Raw genomic sequence first — 25,975 nt, 5'->3', positions numbered from 1 at the left:
TGCCACATGGCACCCTCTGTTTTTAACGTGCTGGATCTAATTAGACTCATGTGTCAAGGAAAATGACTGTCATTGCTCCTGAACTGACTACAAAAGAACATTGTGGAACGAATACTGAGGTCGTCGCCCCAATTACATATTAAGTACTCAAATCCCTGGCATTTGTCAGATTATTAGGCTTTAATACTGCACTGAAAAAAAATCTGTACCTAAAAACAATGTAAAAGGGCTGCTGGCTAAGTTTATAACAATATGCTGGATGATACTGATAAATGATGAGGTGCAAAATCATTTACAGTTTTATGTCGAAGTGGTATTACTTGAGTGTTTCGGTAATAAAGTGCATTGAATTTGTTGTCATAGTAACGTGCCGTTCAGAGCTACATTTTCTTAAATGACAAAGGATTTCGATGAAAACAAACATGAAAACGAAGATGTACTCAAGCATACTTATGATGAGAAATCATTCTGCAATAGCATAGCTTTGACCTCTTAAAGGTGGTTAAAATAATCGTTTCCAATAGAAGTTAGGACTAATGAGGGAACTTTCCCCCAAAAACAAACACGCATTTAGATACTGTGATCAGAAAAGAGGTGGCATCACTTCCCACGGCTGATTAATACTCCTCCAACCTCAAAAGCTTTCAGTGATTAACGGTTATCCACGAGAAAGGGAACGGGACTGGTGATTACCCAGGGGACTAATTTGGGCAGCGTCACTCAAGTTACTGTTTCAGACTGTGTGCAAGATAAAACAGTAAAAATGTCAAAAATGAAATCTATGGAAACATATTCTTTTCATTTATGAAACTCTGATATAACTCTGATAAATTCTGATATGGTTACAAGCAATACGTTTTTTTTTTTATATGGCTCAACCTGCTTTATATCAATGCCATGTCGCTAGCGACCCAATGTATGAAACAGTCTCAACAAATGACCCATGGATTTAAGGGTTAAATACATCGGCAGTACTAAAATGCAGAGGAATAAACCTCTCCGTGGTCGACTGATGATAGGAACCCATCTCTTTACAACTGTAAAACGGTCCGTTGCATTTTATAACCCTTTCCTCTATCAACTCAGCAGGCTTTAGATGAAGAGATATAAAAGAGGGGGTTTATGTAAGAAAAACTGCTCTGGGCTTAACTCGGGATAAGCTATAAGTAAAGGGTCCTTTTCAATTTGATCCTTTTATGTGTCATTACATTGGTTTGTGTGTAATTTTCAGAAATTGCGCCACACTTCAGCGTGAAACATTTCCTTTCACATATGTGGAACATATCCTTTCCACAGAATCCTAAATTCCAGGAGCCCGTGACGCTGGACTTCCTGGATGCAGAGCTGGAGAATGACATCAAAGTGGAGGTAGAGTATTTGATTTATTTATTGTTTTTATCAGTCCCTGCAAGTGATTTACTGTTCCTAAGTTGCAAGTGTGAGTTTATAAGACAATAAGTAAATGGCTTGATATAGAGATTTTCTACCAATTGGTATTCCAAGCACTTTACAGTCACAATGTCACATTTACCCACTCCGTTCCCAAGAGCATACTGAATGCACTAACCCTCTGGTTCCTGGGCAACTCGCTTTACCTACTGAGCCACAGCTGCCCCCCGTTTGTTTCTCTACCTGTAGATCCGGAAAATGATGATTGATGGTGAGACAGGGGAACGCACCATTCACACGCTGGTAAAAACTCAGGATGAGGTGAGTCAGGCAGTGTGTGAGTGTAGAGTGTAAGTACTACAAATGCGGTATGCTGTTTATATACCGTCATTATAATAACTAAGACATACTCACATATTAATACAGCAGTTAGCGTAAATAAGTATTACCTGGGATTTGTCTAAAATTTACCAAAATGTTACGTTACAACACATTCAGATTTATGTTACCATGTACAAGGACCCAATGTTTGCCTCTTGCAGTGAGAGTTGATTTTACCAACAGTATCGAGCTCATTTTAGTTCAGGGCCACATTGTGAAAATTATAAAAAAACAGAAATTTCTTAAGAAAACTAAGTGGAATTTTTGCACCTTGCTGCCATCTGCTGCATAGTTCAGTGTCTCAGTTCAGAGCGTCGTCACATCCGCTACTCTGACTAAAACAGTGCAATCCTTAGTGGAAAAAATTAGGAAACGGTGATCGTCAAGATTATACCCTCTGGTGGGCCCATTTTGGCCTGCAGGCCAGATGTTTGACACCCTTGCGTTAGACCCTCTATCCGCCGACACCGAGTGAAGTCACAAACCAGCTTTCAGACTCCCTCATTTGGGAAAAACAATAGCAATAACATTTTTTCTGTGTATCATCTTTGGCAGAGGTATATAGACAGAGGGATCAGGACTTACACGTGGGCGCCAGTCAACGGAACAGATTACAGGTGAGACATCTCTTATCTAAAAAAAAAAGAGCCATCCATTTTGTAACGCTTGTTTAGCGTTCATCAAGCTCAACTCTCTGCCGGTTCACTCCCACTGACTCCCGTAAGCGCTTGAATTGATGGAGGATGCTCTTTAAACCAACAGGGGTCACTCTCCTGTTTCTTATATCACACTGTGGTTAGTTCATTGAAAGCATATTTGTTTCTTTTTATTTTTGCATTTGCATGAATATGAGTTCAAGTTTGTTCATACTTCTAAGAAAACATGTCTCGATTTAAATTATATTTGAATAACATCAAATACAACTGTGTCTGTCACTGTGTTTTCTGTAGTCTGGCACTTGCTTTGCCTAAATACAGCGAACACTTCATTCAAGCCAAACTGGGGGATGATATCCAACAAGCCACGTGTGAGTATGACACATGCACATGCACAGAATGCAAACTAATACAAACAAGCATACTTTCTTGGGCTTGTACTCTTGAGTGTCTCTGCTTGCTCTGTATTACCCGCTCCTAGCTGGAACCACGGCCACTCCTTTGTGTTTGCTGCTCAGATCAGCGAATCCCCACAGTGCCTTTCTTTTGTAGTGTAACCCACTGGTCAGTCGCCTTGCACTCCCACACAAACTCTTCCACATGCTTTCCCCCTCTCCCATACCCAGCCCATGCACTCGATCTTTTGATCTTGTCTGCAATTTGCTCCTCTGTCTCCCCGTCCTCCCTTCATCTGGCGCTCCGTCTGGCTAAGGAGACGAAACCTCCCTCATCTCCTCATTACCACCTCTATTCTTAAACATCTCTTTTGCACTTTACCCTTTTAAATATATTTCTACAGCCTGTTCCGTGTGCCGTCATGTCTCTTCTGTTTAATGAACTAGCTTAGTAGGCAACATTACTGTTTTCTGTCTGTCATTCTGTTTTTCCTCCGCCTCTCTATCTAATCTGTAAACCTGTCCTCACCTCATGCTCTTTATTCTTGCTGAAGTCTCTCTCCTCCCTTTGTATGCTTCTACTTCAGCCTATTCATTTATGTATTTTTTTCACCCAGTTTCCTGCTCCCAAGGCTGCCTCGCTGTATGATGCGGCCCCAACAGCCCAGAATATAGTGAATATAATGGCTGCTTGTGAATCACATGCTCAAAGCTCATCTGTATAGACAAACAGTGTATGCGCAGCTTCGCTCTTTGTTGTACTTTGCATTTTTATTCTGATGCATCTTCTCCTTCTCCTGTCTCGCTTCCATACTGGACCTTTACAGCTTCTTATTGGGGCAAGTACTCGCTATTCTGTGTCCTCCGCCTTCACGTTGCACCGTGATGCTCCCCCGCTGCATAAGCATGTTTGTTTTCTATATGTTTGCATTTCACACACTTCGTTTCGAAGTAAGGGACGGGCGGATCGCTGTATGAATGCTAATGGTGACTTCATAGAAGCATGGGTGGGCCTGATCAAAGGATATAATTAGCAGAAAACACCGCATTCAGCGCGTAACCATCTGGCCTTGGTGGATTTTTCATAACTTTGATGTGACGCCACGAAGCGTAAACAACTAATGGCGCAGTTATTTCAACAGATGAGATTTTGACTGAGTGTTTCAGCCCCTGCATTGCTCCCTCTCCGCCATAACGAGTCTGTCACTGTGCCATAAAGGCTGTCAGAACGTTTACAGGCCTGTTAAAGAAAGTAACACACCATGCCTTACTGCCACAGACTACTCCGATAGGGAGTTCGGGACCGTAAAGTTCCCTGTACAGCCATATAGAGTTTCACATTGGAGCCAGACCACCAGAACCTCAATCCATCTTACCACGTTCCCGCAGTAGGCGGATTATGCAGCCACTTGTCCTCCTAATGCATTAGGGAGCGTCTCTGGCCAAGGATGGACATATAGGACGAACGTTGTATTTGTTGGATAAATGACCTAATAATGGGTTGAGGAGATGGTGACGGATAAAGAGCAAAGACAGATGAGGAAGGATGGCGCGGAAAGCTGCTGGACATATAGACACCGCGCTCAGTCTATAGAGACAGAGCGACAATGAATCTGCTCGTTACGTTTTATGCGAAGGCCGTCGTTTCATCCTGCACCAGATTTCCACGACCCAGAGGGAACCCAGTTCTCAGTAATTGTTTTTGCAGACTGCACCACACGAGTCAGTATATCTTAAAGCCAATGTCCAAGAAGCCTTCATTTTAAGAGGCCAGTGAATGATAGCCATTGATGCCTGTCATGTCATTTATGAGATAGGAATTACCAGAAAGTATTTTAAATGAAAACCAGAGTCCGGGCAAGTGAAACACTGAAATGCACTGAAGTTTCTATAATGCTGCTGTGTATTTACATGTTCTTTTCTTTGCATACCCATGCACCGGCTCCTCTTTCATCTTTTCATGCTTTTAAATAACAATTAATCTTTATATATTTCTGGCTTGACATAATATTTGTTTAAAACTTAAGTATTTTATCAGCTACTCTAGGACATGTTCAAAAAAATCTATTTCTGCATATTTTCCCAGACATCATGCGCCGAAACTGAATGTATTTTTATCAACCTTTGTCTTTCCCACTTTCGCATCTCCCCAACACTTTCTCTCTTTGGGGTCACAACAGGGCAAGAAGGCAAGTATTTCTCAGTCAGTTATTCTCTCATGCCTCCCCACTCCATGCGCACTCTCTGCCTTAATCCATCACCTCATATATCACCTCCATGTATCAACCAACAGACTCGTTTATACGACCATCTGCTTGTGTCACGTCATCTCACGGCATCATCATTTCATCAAGAGCGATCACACTCCTCGCACATCCTTCTCCTGAACTACGGTTATAATATAGATATTATTTTACTTCTGAGCGTAAACCAGGCATTTTGTGTTCTTTTAAAAGCCATGGAGACCATACAGCTGGAGAAGTTTGATGAGTTCGGTTACACCTACATCGCTCCAAGGTAAGTGGCCCGCACATTATTAAACCCCAAGTTTAACCGTAAAGGAACAAACACGGGACAGATTCAAACTGATCAATGCCTTTTGTTCAGGGAGTACTGCAAAGAGCTGAAGTTGTCACTCAACAACACCCAGTTTCTCCTCGACTTCAACCAATACATTGACAGGAACACTCCAGATGCATGTGAGTCATGCATCTTGTTTTCACTTGACACATTTTAACTGGTTGTTTTCTTCACTAGACAGATAAGGTAGTACCACTGACGCACACAGTTTCGCATGTACGTACGCACACGGGCATGGTATATTTCCCTATAAGTCCCTGTGAAACTTTCCACTGTGATGGCCGGCATCTGAAGGTCAGAGTACGACTTTGGTCATTAGCTAAGTAGGCACTAAGCAGGGTGACATCAGACTGATCGACTGGGTTTCCTAGAAGCCCGATGCTGTCATGCTACACAATGAGTCATGATCTTTGATTTGTCATCATCTAATGGATCTCACCTCTGGTATGGCTTACCACCATCATCCAGCTAATGGATGCCTGATCCATTTTAACACAAGGTCAAGTCATATACTTTGGCATTAATGCGTTTTGGGCAGTATGCTGAGTCTTCATACAGATCTGTGACTGTAAAACTATAACCATGAGATGACGTGTTGAACCTCAGCGGATACTTTGGAAGAAATGAGCTTTATTTTTGAAGAGTACTTTTCTTGACATTGTACCTTGAGATGACCTGCCTCCTAAAGCTACAACAACCAGTGCTTGACAGTCACAGTGACAGTGGACACACAAGCTTGCAGAACGATTTCCTGACAGAAGTTATGAAAATCTGGTCAAATTTAACCAGAGAAGAGAAAAAGGCCTACCAATCTTGCTCTTTTCAGACCCTAAGTTTAACCTTCTAGTCTCCCTGGTAATCTCACACTTAGCCAATGAACTACTGAAAAATGCTGCTAATAGTGCATTGGTTACTGAGACTACAGCGATATTTCTTCTACAAGACAAAAACGTAACTTATTCCTATCTCTACCCAGATTTGTAAACAATTGCCTGTCATTGTTTCCATTATAATCATTTTCCTACAAAGTCTGTTACTGTGTTGTAGTAATGTCTGCAATATGTGGAGCACATCTTGTCTTTAATCCACAGGTAATGTGTCCCTTGTGAGTCGACTGATCTTGGATGCAGGTCTGACAGCTGAACTAGTTAAGCTTTGGAACGAGCAGAAAGTGTGAGTGCCAAAACTTGTAGCTTTTCTCTGTTTTCAACAATGCACATATGTATTATTTCCTCCTTGCCATAAACATAAAATATACTGCTGAAACAAATAAATATGTCTTATGTAAAAGGTCTGCGCTGCTATACCCAATGTCTACTTCATGTACGGTTTATTGACTAACTGAGCCAGAGTTTTTGTTTTTTTTATTTCTTCTCTTCTATGGACGATTTGAAACACGATGAAAGCACGGTCCAAAATGCATATCACACCCAGCCATACTGAGCTCTGCCAAGATGTGTTGTTATGAGTAGAAAATAAAGTAATTACATCAGTGTGTGTCCTTTTATAGTATGCCCACTTGTCTGAAATAATCTGATCACACGTTTACACACAGTGAAGGGTATCTGTTTATCATTAGGGCCTACAGAGACAAGTGACCAGGGCATAAAACAATTTGTGTGTGCAGCCTGGTCTTATGGTTCAAAACTACTTTTTTCTGTTACTTGAGAGCGTGATTGACTACATTGTTTGACTGGCTGTTGTTTTCCATGTTCTCAGGGATGGGATAGTTGCCAGATTTGTAGCAACAGATGGAGGAATTACAAGAATCTATCCAAGAAGGTACTATTTCCTCTTTTCTCTCCGTTTCCCTGTTAGAGTTAACACTGATGTTGTAAGACGGCATGGCAGGCGTTTCCCCAAATATCTGGTGGTGTAAATGTGTGAGATGAAAACGGATACGCACTGCAATAGTCATAGGTTCAACACTTCTGGCTGCTTTACTCACCTGCTCCACTGGGTTATTTTTCCACAACAGAGAGGATTAAGCTCTTTTAGTTGAACCCCCAGAGCTTGCCAGACCAGTACAGTACATGGGTCAAACCCACAAATGCTGCAGCCAAGTGCTGCAGATTTTCCACAGTTCCCTCACTGTTACAATTTGAATGAGCTACATTTGGCGGTTCCACCTTGTCTAGGTCCAACATGCTAACTGCAAATGGATGGACATTTATTCTCACGACAGAACATGAAATACAATCAGTTGTTGCTTTTACTGGATGATGTCCTTGTCATATATCAGCTGAATTGGGTGTGACTCTTGTTTTTATGACACACATTTGGCTTTAGATTAAAATATGGATTGTCTGGACAGATCAAACACATTTTCTTGGTGTTTTATGACCATAATGGCCCATATATCATATAACAGGGCTATATTAATGTTTTCAGTGCTGGGGAAGATTGGACTGAGAATCCTGAGACATATGAGTCCAGCTTCTACAAGAGGACCCTGGACAATGAAATTTATATTTTTACAGCTCCATCTTTCAACAGTAAGTTTTCTGAAAGATTTGAATATGTGTGCACTTTTCTGTACGTGAGGATCTTCAGTGTGGTCTGGCACTGAGCCTATTCTATTCTCTGCCTTTGGACGACATCCCAAACCTCCTGGCAAAGACCAGACTCTCAGGCCTCTGATATCACCCTCTTTATCCTTCTCCTTTTCCCGCTGTGTGTTTCAGTTCTCATCCCCACCCTCCCTCCTGCCCTGTATACTTCCTGTCATCTCCACTGATCTTTCTAACAGACATCAGGACAGGCAAACGTCAGTGTAATGTAGCCATGCTTACAGCTGCAGTACACTTGACCGGATTAACACATGTACTGGCTTCGCAGTCTCCACTCTCATAAATTACAGCAGCTAAAAATGCATGTTTTTTTTCCACAGAGCGTAGTAATTACTCACATTTAACTCCACGTCTTCCCTTGTGTATTTTCTTCTGATTTACAGCCGAGGGCAGGGAGTCGGCGTCTGAGTCAGGTATTCTAGTGAGCAAAGGAGTGGACGTGATCATCGATGAAGTCACACTCAAACCGGCGGGTCAGTCTCGCTGATACCAGATTGATTTCTCCTTGTGATGAAGAACACATGAAAGATCTGTCTGTCTGTTTTGTGGTTTGTTCTGTAGTGGTGGGAGTGAAACTCAATGTCTCATTCTGGATGAACATTTTCATGAACGCTACAATGAAACTTAATGTAAGTTGGGCTAAGAGATTTAATTTGTTCCGTATGCAATATCTCTAACACATTTGTGTGTTGCTGTGCAACTCAATATGTATTTATCTGCCCATTTTACTTTTTAGTGCAAGGATGAGATCTGTGGCTGTCTGAGGAATGACAAGGTACAACAATGTAGAGAATTTTGTTGTTTCTGTAAATATTCCCTGACCTGCAATGTTACTTGGGTCTCTCAGTTTGATTATTTATTCACGTCTGGTGGCATGGAAGCCAAGAACACTGGCATCCAGCGGTCTAGGTTCTGGGGGGCCCCTGGCAAATATGTACGTGTGCTTTCCCCAAGTCTAAACTAGTAAAACCTGTTGAAGGGTTTAATGGGGTTTATGGGGTTACATACTTACCGTATGCTTTAACTTAGTTATGGGTTCTCTACAAAATTTATGACAACAATCTTGGTGGTATAATTCAGGTGTGACCAAATGTACAAGACAATAACTTGTCTGTGAACGCTCTGAGTCACTGAAGAGTTTCTTGTTGATGATTCGCCACTCATTCATGTAGCTTCTTCACTTCTACGTCTTCAGGTAACTCTACAAATCCAGTCGCCTTCTTAAGTTCTTGCAAAAATAATAATTAATAAATAAGCATCCCAACCTTACTGGAAAAATAACAGTGGTCAAAAATTTAAGGCGATTGAAACAACCATTCTGTACATAGTTGTGCAGATGGGAGGAGTTTGCCTTTAAACATCTGGTTAATGTTGTAAAATGTCTTTTTAAATCCACTCCATTATCTTTTTTTTTTAAAAAAAAATACCTAAGTAATTTAGTTTTTTTTTTTTTTTTTAAACTAAGGAGACTGAAAACAAAAGTGAAAAAGGGGATGATCAGTCACTACATGCAAACGCAATAGTCAACACAAAACACAATGGGCCCATATAAGACATGAACCCCAGTTTCCTGTGTGAGAGTCTCCGCCGTACGTGGACGTGGAGTGTCGGTTTTTATACTACTTCGTCCAAACAATTCTATATGTCGTTTATGTGCAGCATGGTAGTTCTGAGCTTCCATATGATATAACTGTTTTTAAACTATTGACACGTTATTTTCACATCTGTAAAGTCTGTCTTCATGGCATGTGCAATTGTATGTCGTCTTATCCTATAGCACGTAGACTGTGTGATACTGGATGATGGGGGATTTCTTCTCATGTCCAATCAAGATGATTATATCACCCAGGTGAGTTATTATTGGCACTAGTCTTTGCATTATGCTATGGCTCATTTCGGGCACATCTATAGTCGCAAAGTGGTCAGTAAATCATCAATCAAAAAAACATCTGTAGTGGCACAATCAGAATAGGTGAATTCGCAGGCAGTCGTATTTCTTATTCCTTCTCTTTTCTACCTCTCTCTATATACATAACTCCTCTTCCCTTTGTCACGAGAATTCATCAATCTCATATTGAGGTCAAATAAAGGACTTTTGACTCGGCTAAGTTATGGCCCTATCACTGCAGTACACCCATGTCTCTAGTAAAGCAAAGCCCTCGCCACTGGAGAAGGATCAAAGGAAAAGCGCTGATGGGTTTTAGGCAGTCATGGTAGCTGTGCTGAAGGGTGTCCCCTGTGTATGGGAAGGCTGCTCTCCTGCGTTAAGTCCACCCTCGTACGCTGGCTTCAGCCTGCGTCTGTCAGTGCTGGGATATACAGTCGGTTTGGAAACATTTTATGCGAGTCGAGACGGGACATCTGCTGTCTTTGATCAATCCTACCGTCACAATTTCTGACTAACAGTTCATCGCTTCAAGCAGCAGAATAAGCATCGCGGTGCCTTTTTCACCTCGTGATACACTTGGTGCCTGCAGGGAACACGCAGAATGTTTTTTTTTTTTTTTTTTTTTTTGCTGCCTTTGTGCTGTCGAAGAACAGCAGTTATTTATTGCAACGTTAGTTCTAAAAGCACAGCTGGAGCGCTTTATCAGGATTAAGCCGCTCCTCTTAAACACTTTTATACACATAACATGATAGGATCAGACAAAGTGGCACAATACTGTTTGTTAGATAGATCTAGTCAATAAACTATAATCACTGTACTTGTTTCTATTGCCTTAAGTATAACATACAGCATACAGCAACATTCCCAACACATTCCCTTTAAAAATAAAATTAAATGAAAACATTATATAAAAGGGTTTGGGTCATTTTGGGACAAAGTAACCCCAATTTGACACTGCTGTTACTGACTGTTTTGTGGTTTTCTTGTGTGCATGTGTGTCAACTCATCTAGATAGGTCAGTTCTTTGGTGAGGTGGACCCCGTGCTGATGATCAACCTGGTCAACACCTCTCTATATTCATTCAACAAGACCTACGACTACCAGTCCGTCTGTGACCCAGAGAAAGACAGCAAGGCTGCAGCAGGACCCCGCTCCGTCTTTGTGGTTAGATTACTCACATACGCTTCAGACAGCTATCTTTCTCTCTCTGAGATTAATATGCATTTGGAAAGATTTGCAGCCGCAACATAAAATGGCCCAATGGAAAAAGTCATGGCTGAATTAATTTGTTATTCCTTACTGGCTTTATTTTGGAATTCATTCCACATAAATTTGTTTTCCTGTCCTTCTCCAGCCTACCATTGCGGACCTGCTGAGTATTGGCTGGTGGGCCTCCACCGCTGCCTGGTGAGTGTACAGGTTTTGTTTAGTGTTTTGTTTACGAGTGTGTGGACTTCAGCGTGGGAGTACTCCTGTTCTTTTTGGTAGGAGCTTGTATGGGAGTGGACTTGGAGGTCGTTGAGGGATAAAGCTCTGTCACTGTTTGACAAGGGCAGTTACACAACATTCTACATCATAACTTGGAGTCCAACAGCAATATAACAACCTTTTAAAATAGAATGGTTGATACTTCCCATGACATTTGCATCATCAGCAACTCTAACCTCACACAGATGTGTTGCTTTTACTAAACAGCAATTGGTGGATTATTGTAAATAAGTTTAAGATGTTCTGAATATCCGCTGACTCACACGTGTGACTCATTTAGCCTTTTTCTCTGTTTGCCCAGGTCAATACTCCAGCAGCTCTTCTTCAATCTCATCTTTCCTAATCTTCTAGAGGCAGGTGAGCAAAATAAGCTGTGACTTTACACAACCACCAGCCTTGTTTAGATTATCCTTTTCTTTAGCTGGAACGTCACCACTTTCTCACTAATCCTTTTCCTGTAATCTTTATTAAACCTGTTTATTTCCAGCTGAGTCAGCAGATGAAGACATACCAGATGCCATGTTTAAAGAAAGCTGTATTACGGAACAGACTCAGTACTTCTTTGACAATGACGAAAGATCCTACTCGGGTGTCCTGGACTGTGGAAACTGTTCCAGGTACCGTGTATCCATATAGACTCCAATCTCAGTGGCCATTTCCAAATGCGCTATAAAGGGGCTGTGTTGTTAAAGATTTTCCACCTTTTATTGTATCTCCTGTCTGGACATCCTTCTGTTTATCGGTCTGCGGGGATTGCTCCATAATAGTTTCAGTTTCCTGACTTCTTTCTGTTTTGCAGCCTGATTTCAGGCAGCTGTTTTCTGATGAGTTCTGATCAGCCACAGATTACCTTGATCTGTCAGTGACCGGAATTGCAGAGGGAAGCATAAAAGCTCTTTTATCTGTTTTTCTTCCTCCACTCGCTGGCCGTACTTCAAACTCCCTAACGCACACATTCACAGACCACAGCAAATTTACTTTGCTCCAGCTTCCTTGTGTGTCAATTTGAGCTGTCTGAGGGGGTTAAATATGGCTGTAATTACAGGGTGTTACGAGTCCCACGTGTCTGAGGCTTTACTCCCCAAAAGTTAACAACTGTAGGCAAAAAAAAAAAAAAAAAAAAAAAAAACTTTAATGACTGCTATTAAAAGGTAAGAGGAGATATCAATTTGTTAGGATTTAGTACTGCTGGAACTACACGAGTACAGACTGTTTCTATTTGTGTGTGTTTTGCAGGATGTACCGTGCCGACAAGCTGCCGAACACCAACCTAGTGTTTTTGATCACTGATGCCAGGGCAACATGTTTGTCGTGTGACCCAAGGCCTCTACGGCAGGCCGAACAACCCTGTATCCTTTCACTCAACTCGTAAATATCAAACGCAGTGCTACACTTCCTTTTTGCTCTCCAATCCCCCATCCATCACCCGTATTACAGCGGCGCTTTAAACTGCCAATACAAGGACGCACACCTAAGGAGGCTGCAGTAGGTCCCCCGTGAATGTTCACTGGTGAACAGTAAACCAGATGCACGGTATATGAAAGCTGGTCTCCTGTTACTGCGGGATTAAATTTCTTTGCTTAACCTCATCGGGGCTGCAGGCTGCCATCAGGTTGAATTAGGGTCAAGAGCAGGGTGTGTGTCGGCGTGTGTGGACAGTGTATGTGTACGTGTGTTCGGGATATATGTTGGACAGATGTGTATTGAATGTAGATACCTGCTGATGTAACGGTAAAGGTGTCATTATCAGAGGTCGCTGTGGGGTCACAACAGGGGCCTTAAGCTATTAATAAAGATCCCGCTCAATTCATACATAGAACACAACCACAAGCTTCAAATAATTCTAAATACGTATGCACAGATTAATTTAAATTTCTTCATAATAATGCAGTGTTTATGTAATCACAGACACAATGGCAAAATGACTTATTGGCTCTCCAGTATTGCTGGTCCACAGAAAGATCTGGCTACAGAAGAAAATCAGGTATATCTAGCCAAGTGTAATGAGTCTGAACTACATGAGGGTTTAATCGCTTGGTGTATTCCAAAATAGTAAATCATATTTTCCTGAGTGCCCTCCCCCCCATCCAGCTGAAGGTCCAGATCCATGCGAGCTGGCTCAGAACCCCAGATACCGCAAAGGGCCGGACGTGTGTTTTGACAACAATGAAAATGTAAGAGGAACAACCGCACATGTGCCTTCGTGCCGAGGATAACGTTAGAAACAGCTCAGTTACTGACAGTACAGTTATCGTCTCAATTTCACTCTGGTTTCCATCACTTTTGATTTCGGTGTAGATTCAAACAACTGTTGGCTGCACTTCTGTCTTTTTTTTTTTTTACTTGACTTCCTTATCATCACTCATCATTACTCATATTATCAAGAATTTTGAAAGCCTTCTCATTTATTTCTTCACTGTCTTGCTTTGTGGTGTCGTGTTACTAATCTTGTTTCATTCTTGTGTTTTTGTTTGTTTTTCTTTTTTCTTTTTGGTTGTGCATCCCAATGTCTGCTGGTCTTGCATGGTAGGATGAGCCCTTGTGCCCAACCAGCAAAGACTCTTCACTAAACTCTACACCTTTCTTCTTGCTTCTGGTTCTGACTTCAGGGTCAGTGTCAACACGAAACCCCATTACTGACATATTAAGCACTGTAAACCCTTACAAGACCGTGGCCATTGCATTGCAGGTTTTTCTAATATTTCACATTTATTTATCACACATATTTAATTGGCGAATGTACTTGGACATAAAAGATGGCTCATACTGAAGTAAATGACACTTTAAAATATGCACAACAATCAGCCACAACACTGAAACCACTGTCAGGTGAAGTACATAAAAATTTGACCATCTTGTGACAAAACAGTGTTCCACTAGGAAACTTCATGTGGATGTTGTACCACCCACCTAGACCAGACACCCCACCCCCATAGCAATGACACACACACACACACTCCAACTTCACTAGATCCCAAACTGATCAAGTATCTGTGGGATGCACTGCCCCCTCCCCTCAACCCATAGGAACCAAAGACCCACTAACAACGTCCTGTTACCAGACACAAGGCCCATGTCCATTCTCTGATGAGTCACAACTGTTTTGGAGGTACAAGACCTAGACCTACTTAATATTAGGGAAGATGGTTATAATGTTATGCATGATCCGTGTAGCAATATAACAAATTGTTGGTGGATTTGTTTCTTTGCATGCATGTTTCACTAACAGAATGCTTCATCTTTACCATTTTGACCTTTTTTGGTTTATTTTTATTTTTTACTCCATCTAAGAGAGCAGTTTAATACCTGACAGATAAAATATCTGATGATTCCATCCCTTCCTTAAGCACTGCTAAATGCCATGACATTCAAGTTTAGAAGAATCCTCTAGGACTTTCTGTATAACAGAAAAGCATATCATGAAGATTCCTTTGGAATGTTCCAATGGAAGTTCAAGTTCATGTATTGTGCCATTTGTGATAAATCAGTAAAACAAAGGGGTAAAGGTGTATAAACTCAATGTGAGATCACTGCATCACCACCCAACTTTGAACAATTTGCAAGACGTCTAAATATTTGGAAAAAAATCTTTTCCATATCTTTGTGAACTCTGCCTTTCATTGTGTTTTAAAGGCGTAGATCATACACATAACAGGCCACCAATTCATGTGCCTGCGTGTTTATATTAGAGAGAGGCCATGCAGGGAAGCAAAGGGGAGGGGAGGAATGGCTGAGGAAGTAGATGAACAGAGTAGAAGTAGGCCGTGTCCCTCTCCCTCTTTCCAGCTGTCCCATTACTTTTGGCTCAGCTCCTCATAGGAAGAAAGTTTGTCTCAGGGCCAGTCCATTTTGTCACTGGAGTAAACAGAGGAAGCTTCACGTGGCTTTCCTGCCCTTTGAATGCAGAAGGTTCCCACCTCTTTTTCCTAGGCCTTTGGCATGCACGGATATCCCGAATACTCCCGAATACCCATCAAATAAAAAAAAAAAAAAACGTCACACACTGAGGTGGGCAGGTGCATTTATACAGACATAAATGCACAAGAAGCAGAGCATTTAAAATATATAAGTTAAATGAGAAAATTGACTTGATACCAACCACCAACAGACAAATAGCTGACAAGGACAGGACACAGAGAAGAAGCTAGCTTGCTCTGCCCATATCCAGCTAGGAAACACTGCAGACATACTTTGCTAATTGTAGTTAATAATAATCTGTGAATTCTAATTCTAGCAAACCACCTCCTGGCTTAGCAGACATGAGTTGGCAGATATGTAACACACTGTTCTTGTTCTACTTTCTGCAAGAAACAGAAAATTGTAGTTACTAAAATGTCCAAATATACCTTGAATGCAATGCGTGAGGAATCCCATATGACAGGTTACAGTGCAATCACAAACTGCTCGTCATTGTTAGTGGCAAAAGTAACAATGACGGTGGTAGTTAAGGGTGCTCCGACCAATTGCCGGTCACCGTTCATAATCGGACGTAATGGCCGATCCAAAAAATAGATCGGATGACAGAAGATTTGCGAGATGATTTTACCAGCACGCATTCCAAATTGACTCAAGCCCCAGAGACTCTGCTTGTGCCGTCATGTCCTGGCCGCTGGACAGGAGCAGCAGAACGTAGCGGCCCCCCCCGGTCCCAGACATCATCTACCTATTGGAGCCAGTCGTCCCTCAAAGCAGACAGCCGCTTGTTTTTTTGGCACAACAACAAAAGCTGCTCTTCCACTCTGGCCCAGGCAGCAACTTTTCACTACGCATTGCAGACAGGAAGATGAATATTTTTGGTTTCTTTTATCAGCCTAGTGGAATTTAATTGAGGAAGGAATCAATAAAGACTCTCTTTTCATTATTCTGTCGGCCTACTAGAATTTAAAGAAGTAAACATAACACAACATAATACTCTCTATCAACCAAAAACAACGAAAAGACAAAAAACAAACACATTGTAGTGAGATTTTAAAACCCTTATTGTGACCATCAACTGAGTGGACTGAGTGCAGACGTTGTGACTGGTGATCAGTGATCAGTAGTGCTTCCCATGACCAACCATCAGCTGCCATAATGCTGATCTGAATTTCAGAAAAAACGTCAATTACCGACATTTACTGACAAGTCATTTTGTTCCAACAGGAGGATGATTCTGATTGTGGAGGAGGAACTTGCCTAAACCAGAGTCTTTGGCCAGTGTTCGGACTCCAACTGCTGCTGCTGTGGCTGATCACATCTTTACAACACTCATGACCCCTACACACACTCCTACAACTGATCATCATCTCATTTCGCAGGAGGCCAGAAGACGCTCCACTTACGCCATACAGGATGTATGCAGAATATTTACAAGACTCTTTTCTTTTTCCTGACAGTACGAGTATTTCCATTCTCCAATGCCAAAGGGTGCTCATTCATTTCCTCCTCATCATTGTTTCAAAAATAGAGACAAGTTTATTGCGCACTGCTGCACTCATTTCCACGATTTAATACTCTACAATGGTGCAAGAGTAAGAGCTAACCAAACCCTTTAATTCTGCCTCATTTGTTTCTGATTTACTTAGCGGAGGTTGAGGAGCTATCCCACTATGCCAACTAAATATCATTCAAAGACTGTGTGTGTTCACTGACAGCATTGATTCGTGTAATTGTCAATATTGTTTGTTGCTTATTCTATTTATTGCGTATGAATCCTTATGCTGTAATGATTGTTCATTTTGGCAACTAGTGCAACTATTGGTTTGAGTGTTTTTAAATGTACTTTACCTATCTATCGTTTTTATTTTCTTTTTTTTGTATTCGAGAGTCAACTAGCATTTTGTGACTAGCTGGGTGTTGTATTGTAGCAGCATGTGCTCGGTACAGAGCAAAAGACAACACCAACACTTTGACACCAAAGCTCCACTCAGTATCAAGGACCACAAATACACAGAAACCTAGAGAACCTGCAGGCTAGTTCATTTTAGAGATTCCTCAGATGTGGGTGTCCATCAGTATTCAAGTTACGGCGCAGGACAGACAGTGAAGTCCGGATGCACCCAACGTGAAAATCTATTAGGATATAACAACTGCAGATATGTTTGTACTTGGTCTGACAGCCCTAGTTGTCTTCAATTTGATGCATCAATTCCCAGTGCCTACACAGTAGCTCAGACAGTCTGGTATCTGAATGAAGCAATGCTTCAGGGTTGTATTCTTACCATGTATGCTTCTTGGTGCAATATGGAGTGGGTAGCCCTTGTAGTAATGTGATATGGAATGAGCTAAATCCTGCTGCAGTTGTTCCAATTCATGTGGCCAGGGCAACAATAGAAACCACCGGAGATTATTGGAGAGGAGTATTATTTTTCCTCCCTGGTCAAAACAAACCTAAACCAGGATGGAGCTTGTGTTCCAACACCTCTTTATTAATCCTGTTTCTGTTCCCTTTCTGGATCACCAGACTCAGGAGCCAAGATGACTTGTGAATGAGATCAGCATATCAAAATGACTGTTTCTTTGCTTTCTTCTCCCAGCTGTTCTCTTCCTTATGCTTGTTTCCCCTTTGTGTTGCTCTATAAGTGCTGTGAAGCAGACGCTGAAGGCTCGGCGTCCAAATGCTGCAATGTCATGGGATGAGCTTGTTCTGTGTTTGAACACTGTCTAGGCCTATGATCAGCATCAGGGCCTGCTGGAGAGAACTTTGAAAAAAACACTAACAGTGGGAATTTTGCATTGCCTTACTTTACCGTCCGTCACAAAGATCACACAAAGGTTGAGCCTTTCCTTGATTTTCTAGCTGTTTTGACAGTAACGCTACGTTCTCTCCACTTCGCCTTCATGGTGATATGCTGATGTTGAGTGATCAGGTTATGCTGTCTATCAAAGTCGCGTGTTGACTTGTGTTTTACCCCGGAGGTCCTGTGTCGATGTGCAGGCATGTGTGTGTCCCTCCGATATCTGATTGTGCTTTAATACCGTACATAAAATACTCTTTTGTGGAACTTCACTAGCCTGAATAAATTTTGTATACATTTGTACACTAATACTATTTACTGTATAAAAGAGAAAATGAAGGAAAAGAAAAATGTTTATAATATGGTGTTGATTATTGTGCAAATATAATATATTCACAATAAAAGTGTCGTATTGTTATGACCTGAGCTTCTCAGTTTTAATCGCATCTGGCCAGTTCCTTTGCCTCCTCTGGGAGGAGACGAAAACATGTCGTCCTTCCTGCTGAACGACACAGCTGTTGGAAAAGGACGGAGCGTTATCACAAACCCTCCGTGTTGTCAGCTAGAGCACTTCTGAAGAGCGGTTTTGAAGCTCAGTGTGAGCGGCTCTGTCCGTCGCCATCTTGCCAGTGCTGAACTCTGCCTAACATTTTAAAATATTGTGTTGAGTTATATGAAGAGTCACCTTCCATACAGTGATTATAAAAGGGCCAACGTGCTACAGATACCAAAACTGTTTCTGTACCGGGCTTTTAACATTTCATTTCTAGTTTCTAGTTTCTGGTTTCATTTCCTCAAGGAACTGCAGTTTTTTGGTACTCTAGCTTCGATTTTCTGGCAACTTTTTTAAATTTACGGGCAAAATTTGGCCATGATTCATAAGATATTATCGTATGTGCATTTTTACCACGATATTAAAATGTAATCTTTTAATACCACAAGTATTGTTAATACCGGTATACCGTGACAGCCGTAATCTAGCAGGTTTAATGTCTGTGCCTATCTACCGGTCCAAATACTTTCCCTGCGGCACAATCTTGTCTGCCCGTGTCTCCACCATTTTCCTCCTCTGTATTGTTTTCTTTTTCCTTCCTCGTTCTTTTGATGCAAATCACCACGCAAACCGTTTCAATCGCATCCACTGTTAGACGGGAGAGCTCTCATCTCATGCGGCAATTTCCTCATTCAGGTGTCAGAAGTCTGGCAACACCGGATCTGATGTGTTTTTGTTGTTAAACACAGTTTGGAGACCAGAAAGACGTGAAATCTCTTGCCAAGTGCCTGTTACAGGTCACTTCTGTAATATGCAAACCTCAACTACAAGAGGTCAAGTTCCGGCCCAACTACACCCCGTGCAGTGTCGACGTCACTGCAGGGATGTCACAGCTAAAGTCCTTGCTGCTGAAGGTTAACGCTTAAAAGCGTGCACAGTACGTAATTTCATTTTCCCACATTATATAAAACACAATTTTGTAATTTTATAAGTGGATTAGTTCCATGCGCACACACACACACACACAGAAAATCCCTAATTGCTCTTTAAAAGAGAATCCAGGAAGTAGGTATTTCCTGTTCGCTGAGACTCTTCCATGCATGGGTAAAGGCAGCTATAAACACATACACACGTACACATGAGAAGCGCAACACAAGTTCCCTCAAAATATAAGGCGCAACTGTGTGTTTGATGACAAAGAGGGTGGCAGACAGTTCCCCAGTGAGGTCCCATCACTGTGTTTCTAATTTGGCAGTGCCTGATGTAACATAACTGGCACAGGAAGCTCAGCTATCCCCTGCCTATAGAGCAGGAGTGGAAAGCCACATTCTAACACCGGAGTAGATAAGTTTCCTCTTTACGGGATGGTATTTGCGCTTATCTGATGGTAACCTTAGGACCAGCAGGGCCACAGTTCGGAGTGGTAAGGATGTAAAATTGTTTGTTTTTTTCTTGGAGATGTGTCAGACTGGGAGGTTTTTGTTTGTGTGCTATCGGTACAGACATTATCTAGAAGGCAGTTTGTAATGGGATACTCTTGTAAAGGGACGGGGTCATGCCCTTTAACATGCCTGACTTAAGAAGTTACAGACACATGAAAAGAACAAGAACAAGTTGTACATCTCCTTTCAATTTGCAATTTGGAATAGTTTGAGTAAAACACTCAATGAACTTCCCTGTCACCGATCCCAAAACAAATCCATATTTTTTTTAATATTTTTTATTTTCTGCTTTAGCTCAGTGATAAACACGTACTGCACACATGTGCCCTGTAGAGATACAACTCAAAGTTTATTTACATTGGATTCTTTAGCCCTGGCTCTACACCCAAATGATTTGGAGACTTTGATAACTCGGTTAAATTTGGGATATGTTTAATAGTTGTCCGACTGGGATTCTCCATTCTGACTAATGCTGAAGGAAATTTGTAAAAAAAAAAGAAAAAAAAAAACAAAACAATACTGATGCAATAGTGGTATGTCTGTTTGAGCTGTGGGTAGTTATTTTCCTTTTCCTCAGTTGAAACAAGACTCTTATATGTGAACAACACCATTAGTGTTAAGTTCCCCAAAGAAATGCATTTCTTTGAATCTAAGGCCTTTAAAGCTTGAACTGCTTGACTCACTGGTGGATAAGTTGAAGTCTCAGAGTGCCTTTTTGGGTTTGTTCCACTAACAGCAGGAAGTGACACATGAGAATGATGCTGCATCAACAGCATGACCCGTGACTGGAAATGCAAGGATCAGCATGTCATTAGTGAGCCCTTCTACAGCTGATTAACAGTACTGTGTTGGTACTATAACATCCTTTTTGCGCAGACATTTTATCAGCACATGCTATTTTTGGGACAGCATTACAACTCACTGACACTAAGTTTTGCTTCAACACCCACAGCAGCCTCTAGGTCATGAAGCTCTCGGGGCAATCAACCCAAGTCTGAATAAACTTCCCTGAATCTGGTAACTATAATGTGGTTTACATTAGCCGCTGCGTCTTTCATTGGTACCAGTTGTTTTTACTATTAAAAAAGTGCACTTCCTGTAAGCAGTGACAGAGAGGTCACAGTTTTTCCGTCACCATAAAACATTGCAGGGCAGGGGCAACAGGGTCACTATGGTTTTGTAGTAGAGTGCTGACATCCCGTAAGAAACAGTATCTTCTGTAATTACTTAGTGCGTGGGTACATTTACACTGGGTTTTTTTTTTGTTTGTTTTTTTTGACAGTTTCCACAAGCTTGAATCAAAGAATGTAGTTAGACAAATCTTTACGTCTTTGCTAACCATCATTAAAGGGCAAATGGGTATCATATGTGCAAAAGGAAAATACAGATAGGGTTGAATAAGATGTTAATCCCAGAAAAGGGCCATAATTAGGCTTAAAATATTTTGTGTTGTTGTTCAATTTTGTGCACCTGTTCTTACAAACTCCCACCTGATCCCTCAGCCAAAGAGAACCCTTAAAATATATTTGATGAGAGGGAGAGAAAGCCGCTTAAAGACAATCTGAGGGTCGGGAAGAACACCAAACACACACTTGGAATGTATCATCAGGAAATGCCACAGTCTTTTCCAAACCCATAAACATGACCACACTCTTGTCAGTTCTTACTACCTTGATTCCCCCCCCCCGCTTCTCCCCTCTCAGTTTGTAAATGTGCTGTACTCCGTGCTTGTGTGCATGTGCGTGCGTGCGACTGTCAGACGTGACACTGGAAAAATATGTCCAGGTGAGCAGTCTCACCAAGACACATTCCTTTCCTGTCCAGATCGGGGCTTGATTTGTGGATTTTCTGTGTGTTTAGAGTGGGCCGTTACATATATTAACTGGTAACATGAGGTGTTAGGTTTGTGGAGGGGCATGTGCATTCACAGAGGTTAAGGAGTGCATGTAATGCTTTGTACGGAACCAGGTAGTCTCCTTATATAATAGAATACATTTTTCATGAATGGCAGTGACACTAGAAGGTTTGTATGTAGTAGTGTAGATCCTTGTTTATTTTGTTAATATGGTGCACTTTCGCTAGGACATTCCTGAATACGTCTTCACATAATTAGAGATATTGGTGGTGGCGCTGAGGCGCAAAGCAATGTACACCTCACAGTTAAGGAATGGGACTGCAGTTAGGTTGCACGAACGAAACAAATACAATGCAATCTTTCAGGAAAGATTACACATAAGTATCTGGTTGCTAAACACACTCTTCAAGTGACTCTTAGGTAGGTACCACCCACAGAGGTTCCTAATAAAAACTCTGGACTACTGAAGCAGCTTTGAGGCTGTGAGGTCACAAGTTCCCCTGTGTACAGAGCTGCCAAGTTTAGGCCCGAGACACTTTAGGACAAGAACTTAAACCCCTACACTGCACATGTAGCAACAAGTGTACACACTGCTGTGTAAAGGAATAAGTGTTGATCTCTGACCAGACATAGCATCATGACCATCTTCTCAATATTGTGTAGTCCTCCCTTGTTCCTCCAAAATAGATGTGACTCATCAGAGAAAGGACATTGGCCTTTTAAGGGTACCCTTTTTGTGTGTGTGTCTGCAGGCTGCAAACTGCTGAGAATGAGTGCTGTCATCGAGGAGTGTCATTACTACGGGTCTGGGCCTATGAGCCGATGGGTGGTACATGTCACCCAAATGAAAGTCAGGTCCAAAAGTTTCCCGGCAGACTCACTTCTCCTGTCAGTGCTGATAACGTTATGCCTCGTCATTGTTTCACTGACCTTCAGTCACCCAAGTGACGAAGGGACCACTGGTACTGCTTTGACTAAAATTGATATAGCATTTGCTGTGCGTCATTTCTGCTGTATCAAATTTTAAAACAGATTCAGTGACATCAGTGTTTACTGACTCACTGTCTCAATGTTGTTATAAAATTGCATGTTTACTCCATTTGACCATTTATGTTCAGGTTTTCCTAAATCTTGCTTGTATCGAGTGGTGAGCTGGGAGACTTCCAAAGTTTCCCAACAGTACCCTATTCATAGAGCTCAAGATTGTTCACTTTCTCCATTGTGTTGCTGTTGCTTACTAAATATCCAGCCCTTCCCAGATTTTTGTCTGCTTATCCAAAGCCATGTCATGGTAACATCAGGTTAAGCTAGGGTGCATCTGGATCAGGTGGCCAAGCTGCATCCTTTCAATGAAAAGAGGTGGTCCTGCTTCAAATTCCCTAACCCAAGTATTTCAATATATCTGAGGCTGAGCCCAACCACCCTGTGGAAGAAATCAATCCCAGCCTCTTCGATCTGCAATCTAATTCTCAGTGAGAGCAGGAAAGCTTTGCCTCCCCCACCTCTTTACCTCAGCTGTTCAATAAAACAGTTTCGTCACTGCCATCAGGAAGGCATCTGAACCATATCAAGCTAAATCTGCAGCATGACAACGGGTCTAAATATATGGCAAGTCGTGAAGAATTACCTTCAACAACAACCGGAATGGCCCCACATGAGCCCTGATCCCAGACAGCCTGGAATCACTTGAAGAAATAGAAGCAACAGAGACAAGGAAAATCCACACAAGCCCTCCTCTAAGTTCTCCAAGATGTTTGAAACGAGCCGCTTTCCAAGTACCTTGAAAAACTGTGTTTTGTGAGAGCATCCGCAACTTTTCATTTAAAACTTTTGGTGACCCGTGCGATCACAAAACAGGCAAACAAAGTGTGAAAATTAGATGAATCAACGGGAAGGAGAGAGAGGCAGTGAAAAAGGTAACGGATGTAGAAACTTGAGTGCAGTCCCACTGGCAAATTCGGCGTGCAAGCCTTATGCGAAGAGGGGGTGGAGGAGTACAGTTTAAACAGTTGGTGCCAGAAGACCTTACAGAGCTCATTTGTGTGTGTTTGCTTGAGTGTGTTCATGCTTCATGTTACTTGCGTGCGTGTCTGGCAAATCACTCAGGTGGGCTCTGAACAGGCGGGCTGCTCGCAGTCTGGGGCTGCCTTATGCCATGTTCACCATCAACACGTTAATTACAAGTATGAGATCTGACACGGACATATGTGGGATGAAATGTACCTGCAGCCCCAGAGCAACGGCCCCTCCCCACCCGATCGGTTCTTTAATTTTACCCGACCACCTTTCTCCCCATGTGCGTCTCCAGTTCTACGTGAATCACGCGGGGGCAAATTAGCGGTAAGCAGCAGAAAAAGAGGAGCTGACTGTTAGCAGATGTGCAAGAAATGAGGAAACACAGGTTTAAGCACTATTTTAAAACCTGCTCTCCCATTTACCCGTGTCCCGAGGCAGTGTTTGGTTTCCCACCTTGGCCGTGTGTTGTGATTGTGCAGCGGCAATTCTTTTGTAGTGAAAAGATGCTTGGAATTTGTGTGTGTTTTGTGCATTGTGTGCAACTGCAATGCTGAAACAGTAATTACTGTACTGAATTACCTGGTTACACTAGAGTTCATGGAATTTAACTAATCTGAATTTCAAGCTCTAATTAAAACGCCCTAAAGGGACGCACAGGCACAACTATAGGCCTTCAAGCTCAGGATGTTGTTTCAGAAATAAACATTTGTATCAGAACGCAAGACAAAATAGTCATTACTGCACAATAAAGGTTGTGTGTGTGTAAACATGACCCATTTGTGTGCATTTTCCAGTTTCTTTCAGTGCACTTTTGCGTGGCCGCCGTCAAAGGGCCGGCACAATAGAGTGCGTGTGGGATGTTGACGTGTTTGTGCGACACCATGCTAAAGGATGTGTCATTTAAACAGTTATGGTTTGTGTGAATATACAAACTCAACGGGCCATTTTGTTCATGAATTGTTCCAAGGTTCAGTCTCAAATGTTCACATCAACACCCATAAACACAGGAGGGAAAGACAAAAGGCAGAACAAGGACTGCGCAATGTGACCTGAACGCATTCTGCTGAAATGTTTAGTATGTGTTCAGACTTAATATCGTTCAGTGTAGGAATTAGCTTGACGGACATTTTCGGTTTCAAAAGTTGCTCCCTGACAGGAGATGGGCTGCTGACAACAGAACATTTCTTTTGCTTGTTTACCAAAACAGAAGTTTAAAAGGTACATTTGCTGAAGTTAAATGATGACTCAGATCATCATAAAGGTGAGTCATCATAAAAACCTTGGTCTCTAATTTCTGTAATCAATAAAGATCCTGTATATCACTGACTATGACAGAGGCACTTGTTTACCGTCAGAAGAGAGTAATCTGAGATTAATTAGTGGTTTACATCTGCATTAGCCGCTGATTCTCTTTAAATCTATTTTTTCACCACTCTCCAGAATTTCTTTTTTCCCGCAATCAAGCTCAGAAAAAATAAATACAAATTGACTACAGGGCTGCGACAGAAAAAAAGTCTGGTATTGCACTGTGAAATCAAACTGTTTGTACAGACAGATTGTGAGTGTGCGCAGTTTATTTGTCTTGCTCGTAACTCTCAGCAGATATCAATTACGGGCAGTGACTACAAACACATGCACTGACAACAGGAAGTGTGTGTTTGTTTAAAGGAGGATCTCTTGACACAGTATCTGTGTTTACAGTGTCTAGGCCCACCACTGTCATCGCTACCCCAAAGCACACTCACACCAGAAACAACCCCGGACGTCATTGTTTTCTCATTAGAGTATAATACCTGCGCCACATCTACTCCGTACGCACACAATTCCTCATTCTGCGTCCCTTCCTACTTTACTCATCTCTCTCTGTTCCACTCACGCTATTACGCCGCCTGCCCCCTCGTTCCTTCCATCACTTCTTTCTGTTTCCACTCCGTCCGCTTCTTGTAAATAAGGTCATACGGCTGAAATCTGGTAGAGAGGCTGGAACAATTAGAGGTCATGACGGGGTCCAACTAATTTGCCGCAGATGAAAACGGGCGCATGCGAAAGGCACGCATACACACACACGTGCTGAGAAATAATAGTATACAACGCAAAGCGCTCAAG

The 25,975-nt window shown here is 41.9% G+C and overlaps 1 protein-coding gene across 5 annotated transcripts in view; it reads left to right on the top strand.

Moving 5' to 3' along the window:
- LOC125015341 (voltage-dependent calcium channel subunit alpha-2/delta-1) overlaps positions 1–18,484 on the top strand; it is a 59,927-nt gene extending 41,443 nt beyond the window's left edge. The window contains exons 19-41 of one of the 5 annotated variants that reach the window (XM_047597101.1): positions 1,297–1,368; positions 1,639–1,710; positions 2,326–2,387; positions 2,721–2,797; positions 3,649–3,660; positions 5,002–5,010; positions 5,278–5,338; positions 5,429–5,520; positions 6,493–6,574; positions 7,121–7,183; positions 7,793–7,896; positions 8,355–8,444; positions 8,533–8,600; positions 8,708–8,746; positions 9,749–9,820; positions 10,871–11,023; positions 11,214–11,266; positions 11,649–11,704; positions 11,835–11,964; positions 12,584–12,696; positions 13,439–13,521; positions 13,878–13,957; positions 16,490–18,484. In XM_047597101.1, coding sequence (XP_047453057.1) covers positions 1,297–1,368; positions 1,639–1,710; positions 2,326–2,387; positions 2,721–2,797; positions 3,649–3,660; positions 5,002–5,010; positions 5,278–5,338; positions 5,429–5,520; positions 6,493–6,574; positions 7,121–7,183; positions 7,793–7,896; positions 8,355–8,444; positions 8,533–8,600; positions 8,708–8,746; positions 9,749–9,820; positions 10,871–11,023; positions 11,214–11,266; positions 11,649–11,704; positions 11,835–11,964; positions 12,584–12,696; positions 13,439–13,521; positions 13,878–13,957; positions 16,490–16,526 — 1,680 coding nt within the window. In that variant the 3' untranslated portion in view covers positions 16,527–18,484. The remainder of the gene's footprint in view (positions 1–1,296; positions 1,369–1,638; positions 1,711–2,325; positions 2,388–2,720; positions 2,798–3,648; positions 3,661–5,001; positions 5,011–5,277; positions 5,339–5,428; positions 5,521–6,492; positions 6,575–7,120; positions 7,184–7,792; positions 7,897–8,354; positions 8,445–8,532; positions 8,601–8,707; positions 8,747–9,748; positions 9,821–10,870; positions 11,024–11,213; positions 11,267–11,648; positions 11,705–11,834; positions 11,965–12,583; positions 12,697–13,438; positions 13,522–13,877; positions 13,958–16,489) is intronic. The other 4 variants (XM_047597103.1, XM_047597102.1, XM_047597104.1 and 1 more) reach the window with 4 other exon arrangements.
- Positions 18,485–25,975: the final 7,491 nt, after the last annotated feature.

Source organism: Mugil cephalus, chromosome 10 (assembly GCF_022458985.1).
Source record: "Mugil cephalus isolate CIBA_MC_2020 chromosome 10, CIBA_Mcephalus_1.1, whole genome shotgun sequence".
Taxonomy (NCBI): Eukaryota; Metazoa; Chordata; class Actinopteri; order Mugiliformes; family Mugilidae; genus Mugil; species Mugil cephalus.
This window is presented reverse-complemented; position numbering and strand designations above follow the sequence as displayed.